At 35.8% G+C, this 20,797-nt stretch overlaps 1 protein-coding gene across 3 annotated transcripts in view; it reads right to left on the bottom strand.

The window, feature by feature from the left end:
- The window catches only part of LOC136037155 (uncharacterized), an 82,289-nt gene that overhangs the window by 34,859 nt on the left and 26,633 nt on the right, over positions 1-20,797 (bottom strand). For 2 of the 3 annotated variants that reach the window (XM_065719674.1, XM_065719676.1), the window contains exons 2-3: positions 18,182-18,269; positions 1,662-1,831 (exon numbers count right to left, since the gene is read on the bottom strand). In XM_065719674.1, the coding sequence (XP_065575746.1) occupies positions 1,662-1,831; positions 18,182-18,193 (182 nt within the window). In that variant the 5' untranslated portion in view covers positions 18,194-18,269. Of the gene's footprint in view, positions 1-1,661; positions 1,832-18,181; positions 18,270-19,070; positions 19,117-20,797 lie in introns of those variants that run through there. The other variant, XM_065719675.1, reaches the window with a different exon arrangement.

Here is a 20,797-nt window from a genome sequence, read left to right as displayed (position 1 = left end):
CACTGCCCCTCTTCTGTCAGACAATTCCTCACAGATGTTCAGACAAATTTAAAGAACGTATAAATAAAATGAAATTTCCAAGCAATATTCTTGATTCTCATAAAAAAAAAGACAGGTCTTTTGATGTTAGTTGCCAAAAAAGGCAACAATAGCATTAAAAACATGTTCTATTACACCCGAATGAATTACCTCGTTTCGAGTTGCTTTATCTATCAGTACTGGTTGGGCTTCCTTGAAGCATGAATTCTGGGACTGTTTTGACTTTCAAACAGTTTGTGGTAAGAAACTGTAAATAAGGAGCGATGCGGCTCAATAGTAACCAAAACGCTAAAAAACAGAGTCTTGACAACAGTGGATACATCAAAAGAATCAAATTTTAATGCTTATTCAAAATATATAAAATTTATCAAGATTAATGACACCCATCAAAAGTTACGAGCCTGAGGAAATTTGTCAAACTTTTAAAAAATAGGGAAAACACTTCAAAACATCAAGTGGCCACATCATCAGATTCAGCATATCATAAACTCTACTATTGAGGTTTCAAGCTCCTATATACAAAAAAGTCGAACTTTGCATTTTTTTTTGGCAAAAGCAAAATCACGGGTGCTTGTTTATTTATTTTTTTTTTTTTTTTGGTTCGTTTTTCCCACGGGTGATCAGATCGAACCAGTTATCCTAAAAGATCGAGAGGGGGATTATTTCATCGGAAACCAAAAGATCTAGTGCCCTTTTTAAGCAGCCAAAAATATTGGAGGGAAACTAGTCCCCCTCCTACGCCCTTTTTTTCCGAAGTCGTCTGATCAAAATTTTGAGAAAGCTATTTTGTTGAGCATAGTTGGAAGATCTAATAGTTATGTCTTTAAGGATGGCTGCCCCCCACAGCCCCTGGGGGAAGGGCCGCAAGCTATGAACTTTATCCTTTCTTTACACATAGTATTTGCTATTGGGAAGAAAACCAATATTTTCGGAGGGGAATTTTTCTGGCAAGGGGGGGGGGTCATGTGGGAGGATCTTTTCATGGAGAAATTTTTCCTGGGAGAAGAGAATTTTCCATGGATGAAGAGCTGATTTTCTGACATCATTTAAAAAACGATCAGAAATTAAATTAAAAACAAGTTTTTTTTCAACTGAAAGTAAGGAACAACATTAAAACTGAAAACGAACAGTAATTAATCTGTATATGAGGGGGATTGCTCCCTCCTCAATACCTCACTCTTTACGGTAAAGTTTTTTTTAGAACTTTTAGGTAATCTTATTATTCAAATTAAACGGGCCTTGTGTCAAGAATCATTTTAAATAACTGGAACAAAAATTAAAACTTTAGCGTAAAGAACGAGGTATTGAGGAGGGGACAGCCCCCCCTCATATACGCAATAATCTCTGTTCGTTTCAATTTTTAGTGTTGCTCCTTCCTTTCTGTTGAACACACTTGTTTTTATTTATTTAATAGCTTTAAAGGTCGCATTTTAATGTAAGTCTTATTTCACTTACATGTGTTTTGCAGAAGACGGCCAAAATATTGATTTGAGGTTTGAGTAATTACGGTATTTGATTCTCATTCTCTTAATTTAGCGCTGTATTCGTTTATTTCGATCAAATCTTCGGTTAAATTAAAAGGCTCGAATACAGAAAGGGTTTTTAGAAGAAAATGAAATTACCTGTTGGTAAATATCGCATCAGATAGGGTGTCTAACTGTGTCACTGTACCATTTAACACAGCTTCAGAGGGTAGTCCCTCGTCCAAGTAATTTGTGTTAATACCCCGTACGGCATAATTTGACTGCGACTCAATCGATGGAGCAAGCGCCAACAACGTTGATATAACAATCTACAATAAAATAATCGACTAATTATTCTGTCTAATTTCATAAAAAAGAAAAGTAACAAAGAAGCAAACAATAATCAGAAGAAGTAAACAGACGCAGAAGAAGGAGAAGAATGAAATAAACAGAAAAACATAAGCAATAATCAAATGTGAACAGAAGAAGAAAAATGAAGCAATATAAAATGAAGCTATAAAATAGGTCTTCACTACCTAAACCCCATCATTTTTAGCCTTAAACAACTTTGGATAGTAAGAAAAATGTGTTAAATATGAAGGTTTTCCTTTTTCTTATTATATTTAGTTTGTCAAAAACCTCTTTTATAGTAAAGGAATAGTAAATCAGTTCATATTGCATCCTAATTAACCGTTTTGCCCTTTCATAGTAACAAAATGTTGCTTGGAAAATATTATATCCTGACCCAGCCAACCTATTTGACCCAGTAAATAGATGGAGCTAAATAAAAACGATTGAAAAGATATTTTTTTCAAACTCAAAGAAATACATTATTTAGATTCGTCAATGTGATTCGTAACACGGCAGGTTAATCAATCAATCACGAAAAACGAAAATACGATAGATTAGGTGGCTCTTTCCTGCCGTAATTCAAAAACCACTCTGTGAGATTTCTTGTTGAAGTATTTACAAACCATCTTACTAAAATTAATGCTATCAATTGATTGCTACATTTTCGGCTCCTAAACATTAGTAAGGTTTCCAGATAATGTCGAGTTTCTGATTTCCCCAAAATATATCAAAATCTTCCCTTTCTCAACTGCAGAAATCGTGGGAATTTATAGATTTTATGCAAATCAAATCATATCTGAGTTACCTAGAATGGTTGATTAATATCTTTTTTATAAAATCTGTAGTTTGTCAAAAGCTTTCCTAGTAATAATTGGGAATTAAAGGTTAATTTCTATCACACCAAACCTTCCCTAAACACTACTTTGCTGTGGCAGAGTGGTTTTAATACTACTACTACTACTAAGAATAACTCACCACAGCACCAAACCACCTGAGGGCAACACAGCTACGCACGCTCCTCCTCCATCTTAATCTATCCAAAGTCTCCCTCTTTACACCCTTCCAGGTAGTTCTCATTTCCTTAAAATCTTTCTTTGTATTCTCCTGCCCAAGCCACGAACGACCTGCTTTCCGTGTAGCCCTAGACGGTTGGCCGAAAAGGACAATCTTTGGCAATCTGTCATCCTTCATCCATAGAATGTGCCCTGGCTATCTCAACATGTTTCTCGCTGTATTCATAGAAAGCATGATTGAATCGCAGCTTGCTATTTGAAATACGATCAGTCAGCCGGGTATCCAGAATATCCGTAGAAAATTTCTCTGGAAGACATCTAGCAAATCCTCCACCGTCTCTCGGTAGCGTCCATGCTTCAAAACCATATTCGACCACTGTCATTACTGTATCTTTCAATATTCTACACTTATAACAAGCGATCAAGAGCTTTTAATTCTACCCGAATGAGCCGACTCCTTAATTACTGTTCTTTACCACGAGCTATTTGAAAATAAAGTTTCCTTATTAGGGTTATTCGCCAGTTAATTCAAGCCACTACGCTAAGATCCCAAAGTAGGTCCCTAAAAATTTCGGTCCTTGTACGTTTGCCTTCAATAACGTGGATTGTTCCCGTTTTCCTCTACTGTTTAGAAATATACATGTAAGAGGTCTTCGATATCCGCAATTACACACTAAGAATAAAACAAAAATAGAAAAAAAGGACTACGGTAGTTTCAATAACAGAATTTAAGCTTCGCAATGCTGAATATGGACAGCCCGCTAACATAGTTATGTTTCCGAGGCAGTGGTAGAGGCTCATTGAGATATTTATTCGAGAGGAAATAGACCTCCGAGAGAAATATTGACAGATGGCTAAAAGATTTATATTTCAGTGACACCCATTTTTAGGGTGTCAGCATGCTCGTAAGCTGTGCTCATACAAGCTTCTGATCAATATTTACATATACATATTCTCCGTATCCTTACCTCGACGCCCAATAGACTTCCTGCTCTGTGCTGCTCAAAATTTTTAGAATGGTTTATTGTATATTTTTGTTATCATGTCCTCTAATTTGGGTGCTTTCTCATATCAGTCGAGTGCCAGCATCCCCTCCTCCTAAAAAAGTATCCCTTACCCAATCCTCGTCTTCTCAAGCAGATTCCCGTCATTATCTTCCGTCACATTAAAAAGTTAACAAACTAGAAACAACTTCATTCCATCTGAGATTGAACAGGACCCTTACTGCGTGTACAGCAACCCGTGGGAGGTGGAACATACTTATACAACTTATTATTCAAGCACAAAAATTCCCAAATTTACCTTTCCCCAATAGACACCCCTTACCGCATTGTGATCCTCTTCTGCATAAAAAAACCTTGGATAGTTAGGGATTATATTTTGACATTACAAATTATGTCTACAATAGATAATTGAAAACAAGTATCTAAGCTGCCACTCATTATCCCTGTCCGCCAAACTCTATCCCCCCATCCCATCTTAAAATTTCCCTGAGAGAGTGACCCATGTTACGAGCACTTTAGACGAAGTGCAGCACAAACTACCCATTCAAACAAGCCCTGCTTCCTCCTAACCTTCTATGAAAGTTTTAATTGTGCCAAGTTTCAGCCCAACTTACTCCTTATTATTTGCTTAGGAATGCAAATAGACAAACAAACAAAGTCCTTAATGCAGCAGCTTAAAAAGTTTAGGATGGTATTTAATTAGTCTCAAAGTATTCATGGTAATTTCCGCATTACTAAATAAGGAGAGACAGATGACAAACGCGTTGGAGTTGAATGTTCGTGAGAAATTCTTTGGTAAAAAAAAGGCGAATTTGGATATTTTCATTTAGACTTGACGTTGTCAAATTGGTGGCTAATGACTCAATGAATAGTCCAGCAAGCAGCGTTACCACTGGTTGTTTTAATTGCAGTACCTTTCCCCCCCAAATAGTTACTCACGATTACATCTGCAGAAAGCAGTACTTTCTCTCCAAGTTAGTTAATCAAACAGTTCGTGGTAACGAACTGTAGTAAGGAGCGACCCGGCTCAATAGTAACCAAAACTCTAAAAAATGGAATTTTGATACCAATAGCTATATCAAAAGAATCGCATTTTAATGCTGGTTTTAAATATATAAGTTTCATCAAGTTTAGTCTTACCCATCAAAAGTTACGAGCCTGAGAAAATTTGCGTTATTTTAGAAAATAGGGGGAAACACCCCCTAAAAGTCATAGAATCTTAACGAAAATCACACCATCAGATTCAGCGTATCAGAGAACCCTATTGTAGAAGTTTCGAGCTCCTATCTACAAAAATGTGGAATTTTGCATTTTTTGCCAGAAGGCAGATCACGGATGCGTGTTTATTTGTTTTTGTTTTTTTTTTTTGTTTTTTTTTTTTTGTTTTTTTTTCCCAGGGGTGATCGTATCGACCCAGTTGTCCTAGAATGTTGCAAGAGGGCTCATTCTAACGGAAATGAAAAGTTTTAGTGCCCTTTTTAAGTGATCAAAAAATTGGAGGGCACCTAGGCCCCCTCCCACGCTAATTATTTTCCCAAAGTCAACGGATCAAAATTCTGAGATAGCCATTTTATTCAGCGTAGTCGAAAAACCTTATAACTATGTCTTTGGGCACGACTTACTCCCCCACAGTCCCCGTGGGAGGGGCAACAAGTTACAAACTTTGACCTGTGCTTACATATAGTAATGGTTATTGGGAAGTATACAGGCGTTTTCAGGAGGATTTTTTTTGGTTGGGGGGAGGGGTTGAGAAGAGGGGGATATGCTGGGGGAACTTTCCATCGAGAATTTGTCATGGGAGAAGAAAACTTCCATGAAGGGAGAGCAGGATTTACTAGCATTATTTAAAAAAAAAATTAAAAAATAAATGTGAAAAAGCTTTTTCAGCTGGAAGTAAGGAACAGCAATAAAACTTAAAACAAACAGAAATTATTACCCATATAAGGGGCTCACCTCCTTATGATACCTAGCTCTTTACGCTAAAGTATTTTTAGTAATTTCAACTATTTATTCTACGGCTTTTGTGATTCAGGGGTCATTCTTAATGAATTGGGATAAAATTTAAGCTTTAGTGTAAAGAGCGAGGTACTGACGATGGGGCGAATCCCCTCATATATGTAATAAAAACATGAGAATACAAAAGTTCTTTACGTAAGCTAATTTATAAGTTACGTAAATCTTTTACCAATAAAAAGATTCGTAAAAAATTGAAAGTTCTAGTTGCCTTTTTAATTAACCAAAAAATCGGAGGGCAACTAGGCTTCGCCCCCGCTCTTTTTTTTTCAAAATCATTCGATCAAAATTATGAGAAAGCCATTTAGCCCCCCCCCCCTTCCCCAAAAAAAAAAATATGCAAAATTTCGTTTTGATTATTCCTCTGCGGAGAGCCAAAATCAAAACATGCATTGATTCAAAAACGTTCAGAAATTAAATTAAAAAAACGAGTTTTTTTAACTGAAAGTAAGGAGCGACATTAAAACTTAAAACGCACAGAAATTACTTCGTATATGAAAGAGGCTGCTTCCTCATCAACGCACCGCTCTTTACGCTAAAGTTTTTTACTGTTTTAAAAAAGAAGAATTGAGAGAAAGAGTCAAACTTTAGCGTAAAGAGTGGGGCGTTGATGAGGAGGCAGCCTCTTTCATATACGAAGTAATTTCTGTGCGTTTTAAGTTTTAATGTCGCTCCTTACTTTCAGTTAAAAAAACTCGCTTTTTTTATTTAATTTGGAAAAAGAACAACTTAAATTTTTTTCACTTTATTTGGCGCTTCTTAGATCTGCACCATATACAGAAAAAACTTCCAAAGAAAGAACTTTTTTCCCTTTCCAGTAATTTTGGCTAGCATGATATCGGTTTTCAAAATGAAGTGGCAACCCTCCCAGTAAGTCTAGATGGATAGATCCTAAGTGTCATAAGAAATTAGAACACTTGCAATTGTTCACTAGTTAGAAATACCGCAAGGGCTTCCAAAAGTTAAGTGGCAACACCATAAGTACAACATAGATTGAGGGGGTGCCTACTCCTCAAACCGAGGGTACATCTCAGAACGCCACATGTGCAGCACAGTTTTCATCATTCTTGGGACAGTTTGTGCCATGCTTGGCAAAGTTTCCACCACGCGTCAGTGGTGGATCTGGGCTCTTGCTCCCGCTGCAAAATCTTAATTTGCGCTCCCCTATCTCCCAAACATTTTTAGGCCAAATTTCGAGAAAAATTTCATTTCTTAACAAAATTATCCATTTATTTATATCTGACTTTTCTTACTTTATATGGGAAAAGATATGGCAAAATGAATATCTCGAATTCAGTCTGGTTATACTTACTCCGCACTGTGCCTCTACTTTATTTTAATAAAAATCAACAATTTGACAAATTAAAAAAATGATTATATATGTTAAATTATTTATTTGACATTTTGAGTCTCTATAATTTTGGCACCCGGGGAAAAAGCCCCCTCTGTCAAAGGCACCGGCAGAAATTTTTCCAGGGGGGCAGACGCCAAAATAGCCCTGGTGGTTGGGAGACAGGGAGTATATTTCAGGATATTTTTTCGTAGGAATAAATTCATTTTTAAATACTTTTAGGACAAAACTCTTAAATAGAAAAAGTAATTAAATTACATGCAAAATGAAACAAAATACAGTAAATTTTAAACGACAAGGATTCCTGACAAAAGGGATCAATTTATCTAACTAAAAATATATTTAACTATTAAGCATTTAATCTTAAAAGAAAATCTAACTCAAACCAAAATTACAACAAGATTTATGTCTTCCGTAGATTATAACAGATGTAAACCTGTCTTTATGCAATTTCATACGACTTAGAATAATTTACAGAAAGAGTTGAGATATTCAAAAATTATTCAGCTTTCATAGATACCGCGTTTTGATTTTATACCAGCCACATAGAATGTACCTCTTTCATAACAGGACAAATCTCCCCTCGTACTTAAATGTCTTATATATTCAGACATTAAAAAAAAAAAAAAAATAGAATAGCGAAAGAAAAACTAAATTTAAACTTACTATAAAAATGGAATTCTCATGAAAATTGCTACACTGGCTAGTATTTGCTATTCATGCTGATTCTAAATATATAAAATTATTTCAGTTTATTGTCACCCACTTATAAACAAAATTTGAGAATTTTAAAAAGGGGAACACCCCCACACCCCCAAAACAGCAAGCGACCTTATTGAAAACCACTTTATTAGATACATCGTATCAGAGAACCCTACCATAGATTTTTGAAGCTTCAATCTTAAAAATGTGGAATTTTGCATTTTTCAAACAGTTCGTAGTAACGAAATGTTTGTTCGTTACTAAAAAAAATTAGAGGGAAACTAGGCCCCCTTTCCATGGAGGAATTTATCATAGGGGAAGAGAATTTCCATAAAGGGGGCGCCGCTTCATTTTCCAGCATTAGTTAAAAAAAAAACAATGAGAAAATGCATAAAAAAACAAGTTTTTCAACTGAAAGTAGGGATCAGCATTAAAACTTAAAACGAACATAAATTCTTACACATATGAGGGGGTTCGTCTCTTCACCACCTCGCTCTTTACGCTAAATTATTTTTGTAATTTCAAAAGAGCTATTTATTCTAATTAAACGGCCTTTGTGATTCAGTGGTCATTCTTAAAGAATTGGAGCAAAATTCAAACTTTAGTGAAAAGAGCGAGGTATTAACGAGGGGGCAACCCCCCTCATATACGTAATAACAATATACGAATATAGCAGTTTGTTGTAAGAGTTAATTCGTAAGTTATGTATATTTATTACCAATAAAACGTTCGTAAATAAAATTAAAAGTTCTAGTAACCTTTTTAAGTAACAAAAATTCGAGGGCAACTAGACCCCCTCCACCACCCCTTTTTTCTCAAAACCATTCAATCAAAACTGAGAAAGCCATTTAGCCAACAAATGTAAAATTAATATGCAAATTTCGTTTTAATTATTCACGTGCGATATGCCAAAATCAAAATCATGCATTAATTCAAAAACGTTCAGAAAATAAACTTAAAAAAAGTTTTTAAATTGAAAGTAAGGAGCGACATCAAAACTTATAATGAACAGAAGTTATTCCGTATGTAACAGGGGCTGTCCCCTTCTCAACGCCTCGCTCTTTAGGCAAAAGTTTGACTCTTTCTCGCAACTCTACTTTTTAAAACAATAGAAAACTTTAGCGTAAAGAGCGCGTCAATGAGGAGGGGACTGCCTCTTTCATATACGAGTAATTTCTGTTCATTTTAGTTTTAATGGCGCTCCTTAGCCTACTTTCAGTTAAAAAGAAACTTTTTTTATTTGATTTTTTTTTCAGAAGAAACATCATTGATGCATGTTTGTTTTTTGTTTGATTTATGATTTGTTTTGTTTTTTCGCCGGGTAATTGTATCAAACCGGAGATAATTGGGTCATAGATAATTGGGAGGGAGCTTATTTAAAAGTAAATTCAAAGCTCAATTTTAAGTGACCATACAGTTTGGACCAGGGGAATGTCTTTTTTTTGCCCTTTTAGGACACCAAACTACGACTTTACCCTGAAGAGGATTAATTTGCGATCAATTTAAAATTCTGAGAAGCTGATTGATTTAAGAGTATCTGTGACTTTATTTTAGTCTCCCCAGTTGCACAAGAAGTAATGCCACACGGTGGCAGTACTGGATTCAACCAAGTTGATTCGCTTTATTTGTAATGAAATTAGGCTACGTTTGGTTATCTGTAATTGCTTATCAGCTATAATGAGGGGGGGATGAGTCATTGTTTAGGTGGGGGTAGGATAAATTCCTTAAAAAGCACATTTTAATGGACAAACTGCTTACTCTTCATGAGGCTTCAGATAAATTTTTAAAGAGGTAGGGGAGAGTAGGAATTAAATTAAAATGTTTCTATATACAACTAAAATGTTACATTCCCATATCTACCAGCACAGAGGTGGAAAAGGCAAGGCAGGCCATCATCAAGCCCACCAGGAAATTTCTTTGGGGTGGCGAATACGGCTAGGAACTTAGTTTTCAATTATTTTAAATGGTAGTATTTTTCTTTTTTTATTTATATGAAGCAATTCAATACATTTGAACAAATGTATATTTATCGATAAAAGAATCCTATTGTAGAGGTTGTGATGTCTTCAGTTATGTAGAAGATCAAAAGTCTCACGGAATGCCATCTATACAAACAATAATACTCCTTTTCATCCAACCGAATTTCTTTAGCAGTAATATTTACATAAACTTTTTACCAGAATTGCTATTCATCACCGACTTTTAAAGTATATTCAAATTTTATCCAAAATTAAAAGTGCAAATTTAAACAAATCTAAATCAGCGTATATTATTAATTTACGCATTTTAAAAGCAATTAACCAGGGATTTAAGGGATCGGAACCTCAAATTGTATCCTGGTTAGGCCTGAGTATGGTTGAAAAAAGAATCAGAAGTTAAGGAAAAAAGGAAGGAGCCTTTCAACTGAAAGCAAGGAACAGACTTGAAACCTATCTGAACAGAATATTCGTTATTTGAATGAGGGTTGTCTCCTTCTTGGCTCCTTACTCTTTACTGAAATTTGGCTTTTGTCCAAATTTTTTAAGAGAATTGGCGATTAGAAAAAAAGATTTTTCAAAGCAATAAAAACTTTTGTTCAACGAGCAAGGTGTTGAGAAGGGGCAGTCCCCCTTATATACACATTACTTTATATTTGTTTTAAGTTTTAAATTGGCTCCTTGCTTTAGTTGAAAAACCTTTTCTATTTGTTTGATTACATTTCATGAAACTGTAAAGTTTATTGAATACAATACTTTTGGTAATGCAGAAAAATGATCAATATTTCCATGATCTCTGTTTGGATTTTGATGGGTAATCAAACAGTTTGTTGTAGCGAACTGTAATTATGGAGCAACCCGGCTCAATTGTAACCAAAACTCTAAAAAACGGAATTCTGATACCAATAGATATATCAAAAGAATTGGCTTATTATGCTGATTCCAAACATACCATTTTCATTCAGTTTGTTTTACCCATCAAAAGCTACGAGCCTAAGAAGATTAGTCTAATTTTCGAAAAAAAGGGAAAGACCCCTTTGAAGTCAGAGAATTTTACTCATTCGAAATCACAAATCTCTCGATTAGATTCAACGTATCAAAGAACCCTACTGTAGAGGTTTCGGGCTCATATCTGCAAAAATGTGGAATTCTGTACTTTTTGCCAGAAGAAAGATCACGGATGCGCGTTTATTTTTTTTTTCCTAAGGGTGGTTCAAGTGGGCCTACAAAATCGGGGGAGGGCTCATTATAGTGGAAAGGAAAAGTTCTAGTTCCCTTTTTAAGTGACTGAAAATAATGGAGGGCAACTACAACCATTCCATGCCACTTTTTCCCAAAATTGTCCGGTCAAATTTTGAGATATCTTCTTTGTTTCCTCTTTAAAATTTAATGATCAGGACTTGCATATTCTTAGGTCACGGTTGGCAGGTTGTTCGTGGAATATTTCTAAAAATGGATCTGACATAGATTCTTTGTTTAATTCATTTTATGATTCTTTGAAAGAAGTTATCTTTGATACATGTAATGCACCCCAGTCGAATCCAGCATCGAAAAGAACAACCCCTTTGAATCCTTGGATGACCCCTGGACTTCTTAAAAGTTGGAGGAAGAAAAATTATCTTTGGAAGGCTTACAGGTGCTCTAAGCCATTTTCGCGTGATTCCCGGCTTCAACTTTTCAAAGCTTATAGAAGAGTTTACAATTCGCTTTGCCGAAGGGCTAAATCGTTATTTTATCATAGAAAATTCTCTGCGTGCGGTAAAGACATTAGGAAGTCATGGCAAGTAATCAATTCTGTTATCAGGCCATCTTTTCTGCCTCCTTCTGTCCCTTCAAGTGTTGTGATTGACGGGAAAAATGTAGAGGGTGAGCTAAAAGTTCAAGATGTGTTTACTTCCTATTTTGCTAATATCGGCAAAACTACAGCCTCTTCTGTAAGTCCTTCTTCTTCTCTACCTGATTTTAGGTCTTATCTAGGACCACCTTGTCTTAAATCAATGGCATTGGAACCTGTCTCTGAAGCTGAAATAGCCAGAATTGTCAATTGTTTGAGGGGTTCTTCATCCTCTGGCCCAGACCGTATTCCGACTAAGGTTGTCAAGTTCATTCTTCCTGTCATTGTGTGTGCCCTCACGAGACTTGTCAATCTTTCTTTTGAAAATGGTGTCTTCCCAAGTGCTCTAAAGCGTGCTCGTGTTATCATCCTTTTTAAAGGTGGATCAAGGAATGATCCTGCAAATTATCGTCCCATATCTCTTTTATCAGTGTTTAGTAAAATTTTTGAAAAAGCTATGCTTTCTCGACTTCTTGATTTTCTTAATTCTAAACTCTTTTTTCATGATTTTCAGTTTGGTTTTAGGGCCAAACATTCAACTGAGCATGCATGTGCAACTCTCTTGAATTATTTAAATTCAGCTCTTGACTCTGGTTTGATACCTGCTGCTCTTTTTCTTGATGTTCGAAAAGCGTTTGACTCCTTAACACACAAGATTCTTCTTCTGAAAATGTCCCATATTGGAATAAGAGGTAATGCTTATTCATGGTTTCTATCATATTTATCTGGTCGAGTCATCTCGGTTCATCCGGACTTTTCTAATCCTTCTGGAATAGAGTTTGGTGTTCCACAAGGATCTGTTATTGGGCCGATACTCTTTTTAATCTACGTCAATGACCTTATTAATGCGGTTAAAAATTTAAAACCTACCATTTGCTGTCGTCTTTGTCAACCAGTGTCCGTTACTAGCTGTGACAAGAGTTTGTCCTTACCGGATACACTTATTGCTTTTGCTGATGACAGTACTCTTGGCACAACTGGTAGAACTGAGTCTGATCTTCGTTCAAGGATGATAGCCCTTTTTGAAAGAGTTATCCAGTGGTTTGATGTAAATTATCTTGCCTTAAATGTCGAAAAGTCATGTTTTCTCATTTTCTCCAGAGTCTCAAAGGCTTGCCCTGATTTAAATGAAATAAATGTATCAAGAGGTTCTCTAAGTAGACCTAAGGATCGTTACGTTCGATTCCTAGGCATCTTGCTTGACGAAAATCTTTCGTTCAAGTATCATATTGACCTGATTAAAATGAAAGTCTCCAGGAGTCTTGGAATCCTTAGAAAGCTCAAATATATATTTCCAGGGTCGATTCTTAGACTCTTGTTCTGCAGCCTAGTTCAGTCTTATGTTTCATATTGTTCTGTTATTTGGATGTCAACTTTTCCCTCGTCTCTGAAGCCACTTTCAAAACTTTATGATAAAGCAAGGACTCTTATTCAGGAAACTAACCGTTTTTCACTTAAAGCCTTGCTTGATTTGAAGTCTCTCTATTTTCTTTCTTGTTCTTCTTTCGTTTTTTTACAGTTGCACGGCCATCTTCCTGCTGTCCTATGTAATAATATATCTTTTGTTTCTGATCAATCGACTTATCATCTCCGCAGTTCCAACAATTTACTGGTTCTTCACACACCGTCAGTGAGGTCTGACTTCAACCCTCTGACAGCTTGCAACAGGATCTGGAACACGCTCCCAGAGTTCGTACGAAGCTGCCACTCGTTTGGTATGTTCAAAAATTATGTTAGAGATTTTCTAGCTAGTAATTAATTTTGTTTGTTTGTTTTTTGTTTTTTTTTTTGTTTTTTTTTTGTCTTTACTTTTTATTCCGGTTTCCCTTGGAGTTGATGTCTCTTGAATGAGTTGGACATTTAATTGAGTTGGTGAAATCATGTGCTACTCCCTGCCTAGCTTGTCATTTTTTGGAGATTATTAAGGTGGGCGACTCAACTTTTGGTTTTTGTTTATATTTTTTGTTGTTGGTATTTTTTTCTCCCCTGTTCTTTCCCGGCCATGGAGCCTTATGGGGGAGATTGTCTTGAAGTAATTTTTTTGTTTATGGATTTTAATGTTAAATAAAGAACTCAGAACTCAGAACTGTTCAACATAGGCTAGTTGAAAGGCCCAATAACTATGTCTTTGGAGATAAAATGAGCCTCTAAATCCCCTGGCGAAAGGTTTTTGTTATATAAATTTTCCCATTGTTTACGTATAGTATTTATTATTGGGAAGCATGCATACATTTTTTGGATGTGGAGAAGAGGACAAATTTTCTGCTGGGAGAATTTAGCACAGGGAGATTTTTCCATGGTGAGGGAAGTTTCCAGGGGGTAAATTTTCAAGGGAAATTTTACCATGGATGAAATCGCCAGAATTCCTTTATAAAATTTCTTTATATGTCTTGCTTTCTCTTTATCGATTCAATTTTACGCGTGGAGACATTAAGGGTAATTGTCCAGGATAAATTTTCACCAGGATTGAATTTTCCAGAGGATATTTCTGTGGGGAGGGGGATTTTTCCGTAGAGGTGGAGCCAGGTATCCTGGTGCTATTTAAAAAATATCAGAAAAAAAGTGTTTCAACTGAAAGTGAGGAGTAACATTAAAACTTAAAACGAAAAGAAATTATTACGTATATTGGGGGGTATATTAGGGGGCTCCTCAAAACTTTTCTCTTTACGCTAAGGTTTAAATTTTGTCCCAGAGTTCCTGTAGTAACAAATTACAGACATAAAAGAACAGAAGCAACAATTTGAGCTTCGTAAAAAAAAAAAAAAAAAAAAAAAAAAAAAAAAAAAAAAAAAAAAAAAAAAAAAAAAAAAAAAAAAAAACACTTATCATGCACGCTTCACAAGGAATCTCAATTTTCAATTATAGTTTGTCTCGAAGGATTTCTCATACTTGTTGATTATAAATCTGAGACTCATATTGAAATATAAGTATAACTAAACTATTAAAATATAGCTAAAGCATATTAAGTATATACCCCGCAAAAGGTGTATAAGTGTCCACCAAGTTAGTATCATTGGAAACCTTGGGACAATAATAGTTCTCCCCCTCATCACTACAACAATATAAGCATATAATAGTGTTTACGAACAAAATCTCAGGTTGGCACCCCCTAAGAGGGTGAGCCCAAATAGAACCATCCCCTTGCTCCCCTGCTTTATGTAGCCATGCCAGCTATTACTGTTTGTGATACATGTAGAATAGTATACCGTCCTTTGCTTTAAGAAACGCATATTGTAGTTTATGCATCATATACATGCTTAACCACCTCAAAATTTTTACTTATTAATATGGGTAGGGATAACATATTTTCTGTCAAACACGTGCCTGGTGGAATTGGATTTAGAACAGCTTCTTGGGCTCCAAATTGCCAATGGCGATCTCAAAAATCGAAGACTTATTTTTGCATCAAGTTCGACATTCATTGATGCGAAGTCGTGCAGATGGGCAATTGCAGGGGTGGGGGGTAGATGCATGGTCACGTTCCTGGAACCGGTTATATTTTGAAGGATTTTCAGAACTTGTTACATCTGGTTTCCACACTTAAGGCAGAAGATCCTTTACCACTAAGGGTCTTGAAAAAAGCCAATGAAAAAGACAGAAAACTCAAAATTAAGGTAAATGTTTTTTGTGTCAAAATTCAGACAGGTCTGTCATGTATGCAATCTCTCATAATGCAAAAACACTGGCAATGCTTTGTCACAAAATTTCACAACACCACATTATGGTGCTTTGACATGTAGATTAGATAGCACACAAGTGCTTCAGTTCCCTGATTGTTCTTAAACATAAAAAACAAGCTTTTATGTATTTTAAGGGAGAGAGATCTACTGGAACAGGAATATGTAGCAATTATTTTGGAACATACGGATGTCCACAGTATATATTTAACTCCTTCTTGTTGCCCCAGTCTTTGTGGGCTAAAGATAAGCACACCCAAAATTAGGCCTGGGGTACAAGGTGTAGGACAAGAGGAGGAAAGGGTTTTTCAGAGATCTGATTGATAAACGATTGCCAACAAAAAGCAAGATACGGATATCCCATGAAAGAGACAGGGGGAGACTGGTTATGGGTAAACATACGGTTTTTTCATCACAAAATAGTACACTTAATTCAATGATTTATTTTTCATCTACTATCAAAACGGTTTTTTCTCGGAATGGGTAACAATGTTTACTTTTAGTTAACAATGATTAATTGGTTTTAAGTAACGTAAAAATTAGCAGTGTGGTGAACTTTCGCCCACAGTGGCTAAAACAAGAACTTACAGACCGAAAAGTCAATTTGGTAAGATGAATCAGGTAACACCAGTTAATTCCAGTTGGTGTTGGTGTTAACACCAGTTAGTGTTATCACCAGTTTGGATAACACCAGTTGGTGTTATCAAATGAATTAGATAACACCAGATAACACCAGCATTCTGAATTTAAGTGTGTGGGCTTTAAATGTCGGTTTGAACAAACTTGTTCCCCCGTTGAGATGTTCCGTTTACAAAAAGTCTTAAGCATTGTTTTAAAATTGCTTGTAAAGCAAGGATTGCAAAATGATCAAAGTATAACTTAATTGTAACATCAAAAGTGTCAAAAAACAACCTGATATGTCTTATTTTGAAGATAAATAGAAAGTAATCTATTGAAGGCATATGGCTATTTACTTTAAAAAAAAGTTAGAGCCTTACCGTCCTGGCCGAGTGAATTGGTGCGCTGGATTCAGGATCCCTTTGTCCGAGAGGGCGAGGGTTCGAATCCTAGTATACCCAATTATTTAGTTTGGGACGGGGGTCATTGGCTTGACTCTGTAAGCTCAGCCAGAGTTGACCCAGCTCTAAATGGGTGCCTGGAGAAATCGGGAGAAGGCAAATAGGAAGGATGTGCGAAAGGATAGGAAGATTGGCCCCCCCCCATTGCACTTCCTGGCTGAAGGGCCAAGAAACGGAGATCAGTACCGCCGGTAGGGACAGTAAAGTATCATGCCACATTCTTTACCTTCATATTGCCGCAAGAAAATAATCTACATTCATTTTTTCGAAAAAACTAAACATTGTATAAAATCATTAACATTCATTTTTTAAATAGAATTTTAACTTCAGAGCACAAAAATCCAAATGGTGAATAGTAGTTTATTTCAAATAAAAAAGAATCGTTTAAGGATCCTTATAAAAAATCACGAGAGACACAAAAAACATAACACATCAGAGGGAAGTATGCACTTTCATTCTTCGATTGGGTGGGCGATAGTAAAAACAAACTTTTAATAAGAAGTGAACAGATATCAAAACCAAAATTATGATTTTTGGAGAGGCCAAGACCCTCCAGCTTCGTGTGTCCCTGACATACCACCATAGCCTACCACCTAGTTGATACTTAGTACAGCAGTCTACAGAAAGTCTATCTTCTTTGTAAAAACATAATTGGGGTACATTTTAATTACCAAAATCCTCCATCGAAACACGTAATATATGAGTTACAGAGCGCTTTGACCTTCTAATTAATAATCAAATATACATTTATGGTGCTACAAAAAACCTGATGAAGGTCATCCAACTCATTGTCATCCTCATCATCGAAACCTGGCGAGGAGTCATAGCATGAAGACGAGAATTTACATCATCTACCAGTTTCAAATAAAAAGGTTCTTAAAACTGATTTTGCAATTATACACAAGTCCAATTTAGCGAAAGTACTAGTGGTTTAGAATAACGGGATAGTTTTTATTGCTGGGAGAAATCATGTCTGATTAGTTTTTTTTTTTGTGTGTGTGTGTATTGAAATAACGTTAATCTTCGAGGGGTCACCCGTTATAAAATTCGTAGACACCATTGGCCGTACGCCACAAATGAGGCAATGTTAATTGGGCGGGGCAAAAAAGGATGCGGTGTGGCTAAGGTTTGCCACACGCGACCGGAAAAGTGGTGCATCGAGATTAACACCAGGTGGCAGAGTGGGTGACGGCTCATTACTTTTTTTTATACTTTTCATTTTGAATAAAGGGTTACGTAATCTTGGGAAGGTGAACAGAAAAGGTATGTAAAGGCATGGGATGGCTGGCTCTCCCCGCTCCCATCGCGCTTCCTTGCTGAAAGGTCACGAAACAGAGCTTAGCACCGCAGGTATAGAATTTCATGTCCGATGCCATACCCAGCAACATTAAGGGTATTCACCTTACCCAGCAACATAAAGGGTATTCACAGGGGAAGGAGGAGCTAGTCTTCTTTTATTAGAATCATTTTACTTTTGCTTTTTGAAAAGTTGAAAAAAAAAGACTATTTAAAACAATTAACCGAACACATTGGATACCACTAGAAGATAAAAAATTAAAGTCTGCATTAAAAAAAAAGATTCTTAGTTAAAAATTCTGCAAATTTAAAATAAAATTCAACATATATATATATAAATTATAATATAAATTTTAGAAGTAAAAGGGCAAGGATTAACTCACCTTAAAGAACATTGCTGATACTGCTTCAACACATTAAAGGCTTTAAAGTTGAAATGAAGGACTAAATCCCCGATCTCCCATTGAAATCCTAAGAAACAAATAGCTATTAAGGAAAATGATCAGCAAACGAGAAACTAAGCATTACCAAAAGTATATGTTTAAATGAAAAATCAGAACATTTGTGTTCTATTAGGCTAATTGGGCCACACAAGTTTATGCATTAGCCTAATTTTTGAGAAAAGCGTTATCTCCTCTCCGAGCAATTTTTTTCTTAATTCCTACAACAGAGGGACACGGAAATCTAGGGGAGGGTTTGTTTGTTCGAAAATTGTAAGTTCTATTGCCTTAAGTGCCAAGATGATTAGATAGAAATAGCTTCTGAAAGGCCCCAAAAATATGTCTGAGGGTGGGATAGCATGATAAGCACAGGATCAGGAGTAAGGCTCCAAAAATTATGCAAATATATCATACAGATTACATGACTTAGATATAATAAGGAAAAGATGAGCAGTTTACACCTTGTTGATATCAGCGCCATCACCAGATTTTGTAATGCTATTAGGTCACTCGGTTCGCTGCGCCTGAAGACTGTACTAGCCCAACGGTCAACTGCCTGGCGCGAATATTTTTTGGGGGTCCTTAACGCTTGATAAGGCGAGCCCGCCGGGGTTCGAAACACCCAGTGCTAGCAGCCGCAGGCGTAGATAACTGCAACACCACAGTCGATCCCAAATGCCTAGACAAGTATGCGTTGGTCCTGACCGAGTTCAAACTAAGGAAATCCAAAGTTCTCTTTCAACTACTGTATTAACTGAAAATGCAGGACAAGTACGATACAACCAACAACATTTATAAAAACGCCTAATAAAACCTAAAACCTAAATCACACTTATGCTATATCCTTTTTAGACGACAAATGACTTAAGATAACAAGCACCAAAGCTAGAAAATTTTACTTTTGATACTTTCCCAAAAAAACACATTTTTCCAGCCAGATACTTTTCTGTGGTTTAATGACGTGCGTCGAATCGGCTAAAACTCAATAAAGATTTATTAATTAGATTTTTGGAAAGGAATGGTTTTTAACATTTAATCAATAATAGTTTATATTCATTTAGTTACGCTTATTACAATGCTCCCACCATACGGAAAAGGCGTCCCCGTCTTTTATTCTAAGTGTCAATATTATTTTACAGATTTTTTTTCCAAGGTTATTCGTTCTGTTCGATCCTTTGATCATATGGGTCAATAGATCTCTAATGCTGGAACTATCTTGCAGATAAGTTGGTCTTTTGGTTTGATTAGAGATTGGTGAAATAATTAGCAGTTAATCCACAAGTTTATACCATGGATTTATTAGTACCAGTGTCTGCCCAACACTATTTGATGTGTTCTGCGCGTATTTGTCTTATGAAATTCGCATACCCCTTTCGATCGAAATGTCTTTATGGGATACCGCCGATGGGATTTGGTTTGGTTAAATAGCCCTTACAAGACAAATCCACACTTAATCTTGTCTGCGAAAAAAATCTCTATTTTCCATATCTAATGTAAAATGCAGGGTACCCGTATCGATCTTAGTACGAAAGAACGAATTCCCAAGAAACTATAAAGAAAGAAATTTCAACTTTAGCAAAACAAAATTTAAGTGATTTTAGTCTCTTATTCCCATTTACATCTCTTTTTTTTCTATTTTTTTTATTCAAATGAGATCACCACAGAAAAATAGATGGCTTCCTGAATTTTTGAATGAATAAGAAAAAGTTATTACAGCAAGAAGATTTCTTAAATCTTACATTAACTTTTAAAATAGATTGTTACATTCGTCCTTTTTATATTGACACTGACTTTACTAGTGGAAAATACTGAACTAAGGAAGATCACATGGGAAGTGCGTGACCCGTATTGCCTTGTCCCCGCAATTTAAGAGGACAGGAAACCATGCTTATATATGATAAAAAGAACTAGAAATTAATAAGTTTATAACTATAGCTTTCAGAAGTTAATACTTATATAATCTTATGTAACACAACAAATGAAGCGGTAGCCACGAGGTAAAGATTATTCGATATATTAAATGTTATTGGATATAACAAAACATTAAATTCCTTTTACTTGGACCCAAAACTAAAATTTCGCTATATCCCTTTTCTATACAATCTATACATTCTCCCTTTAGTAACTGAAATGCTCCGTCACTAAAACGAAGTGCCAACCTCAATATGGTTGCTGCCTGTACCCATTTAAATAAAAATTCTTGCACTAAATATACTTCTTCCACTAATTGCTCATAGGTTGGCAATAAGACACTTGGATCTTCCATTATTTACAACAATTAAAAAATATTTCTCAATAATGTTTAAACTAGTGCAACTGTTTTACAAGGAAAAGATAAGAAAAAAGATTGTGGTTTCTTAAATTGTAATGTTTTCCGCAAATTGTTATCATACTGAATTTTGCGGTTTCCCGTGTTTTTTTTCACGTGTTTGTCGTCTCCTTTTTTTTTCATGAACACACACAAAACAATCTATGCATTTTTTGTGGTAACATTCTTAGCATTAACCAAGTTTTGGGGGGTTAACCGATATTCAGTATCCTTGTACCATAGACTATATT

Source organism: Artemia franciscana, chromosome 16 (genome assembly GCF_032884065.1).
Source record: "Artemia franciscana chromosome 16, ASM3288406v1, whole genome shotgun sequence".
NCBI classification, from domain to species: Eukaryota; Metazoa; Arthropoda; class Branchiopoda; order Anostraca; family Artemiidae; genus Artemia; species Artemia franciscana.
The sequence above is the reverse complement of the archived record's forward strand: the minus strand, read 5'-3'. Positions and strand labels throughout refer to the sequence as shown.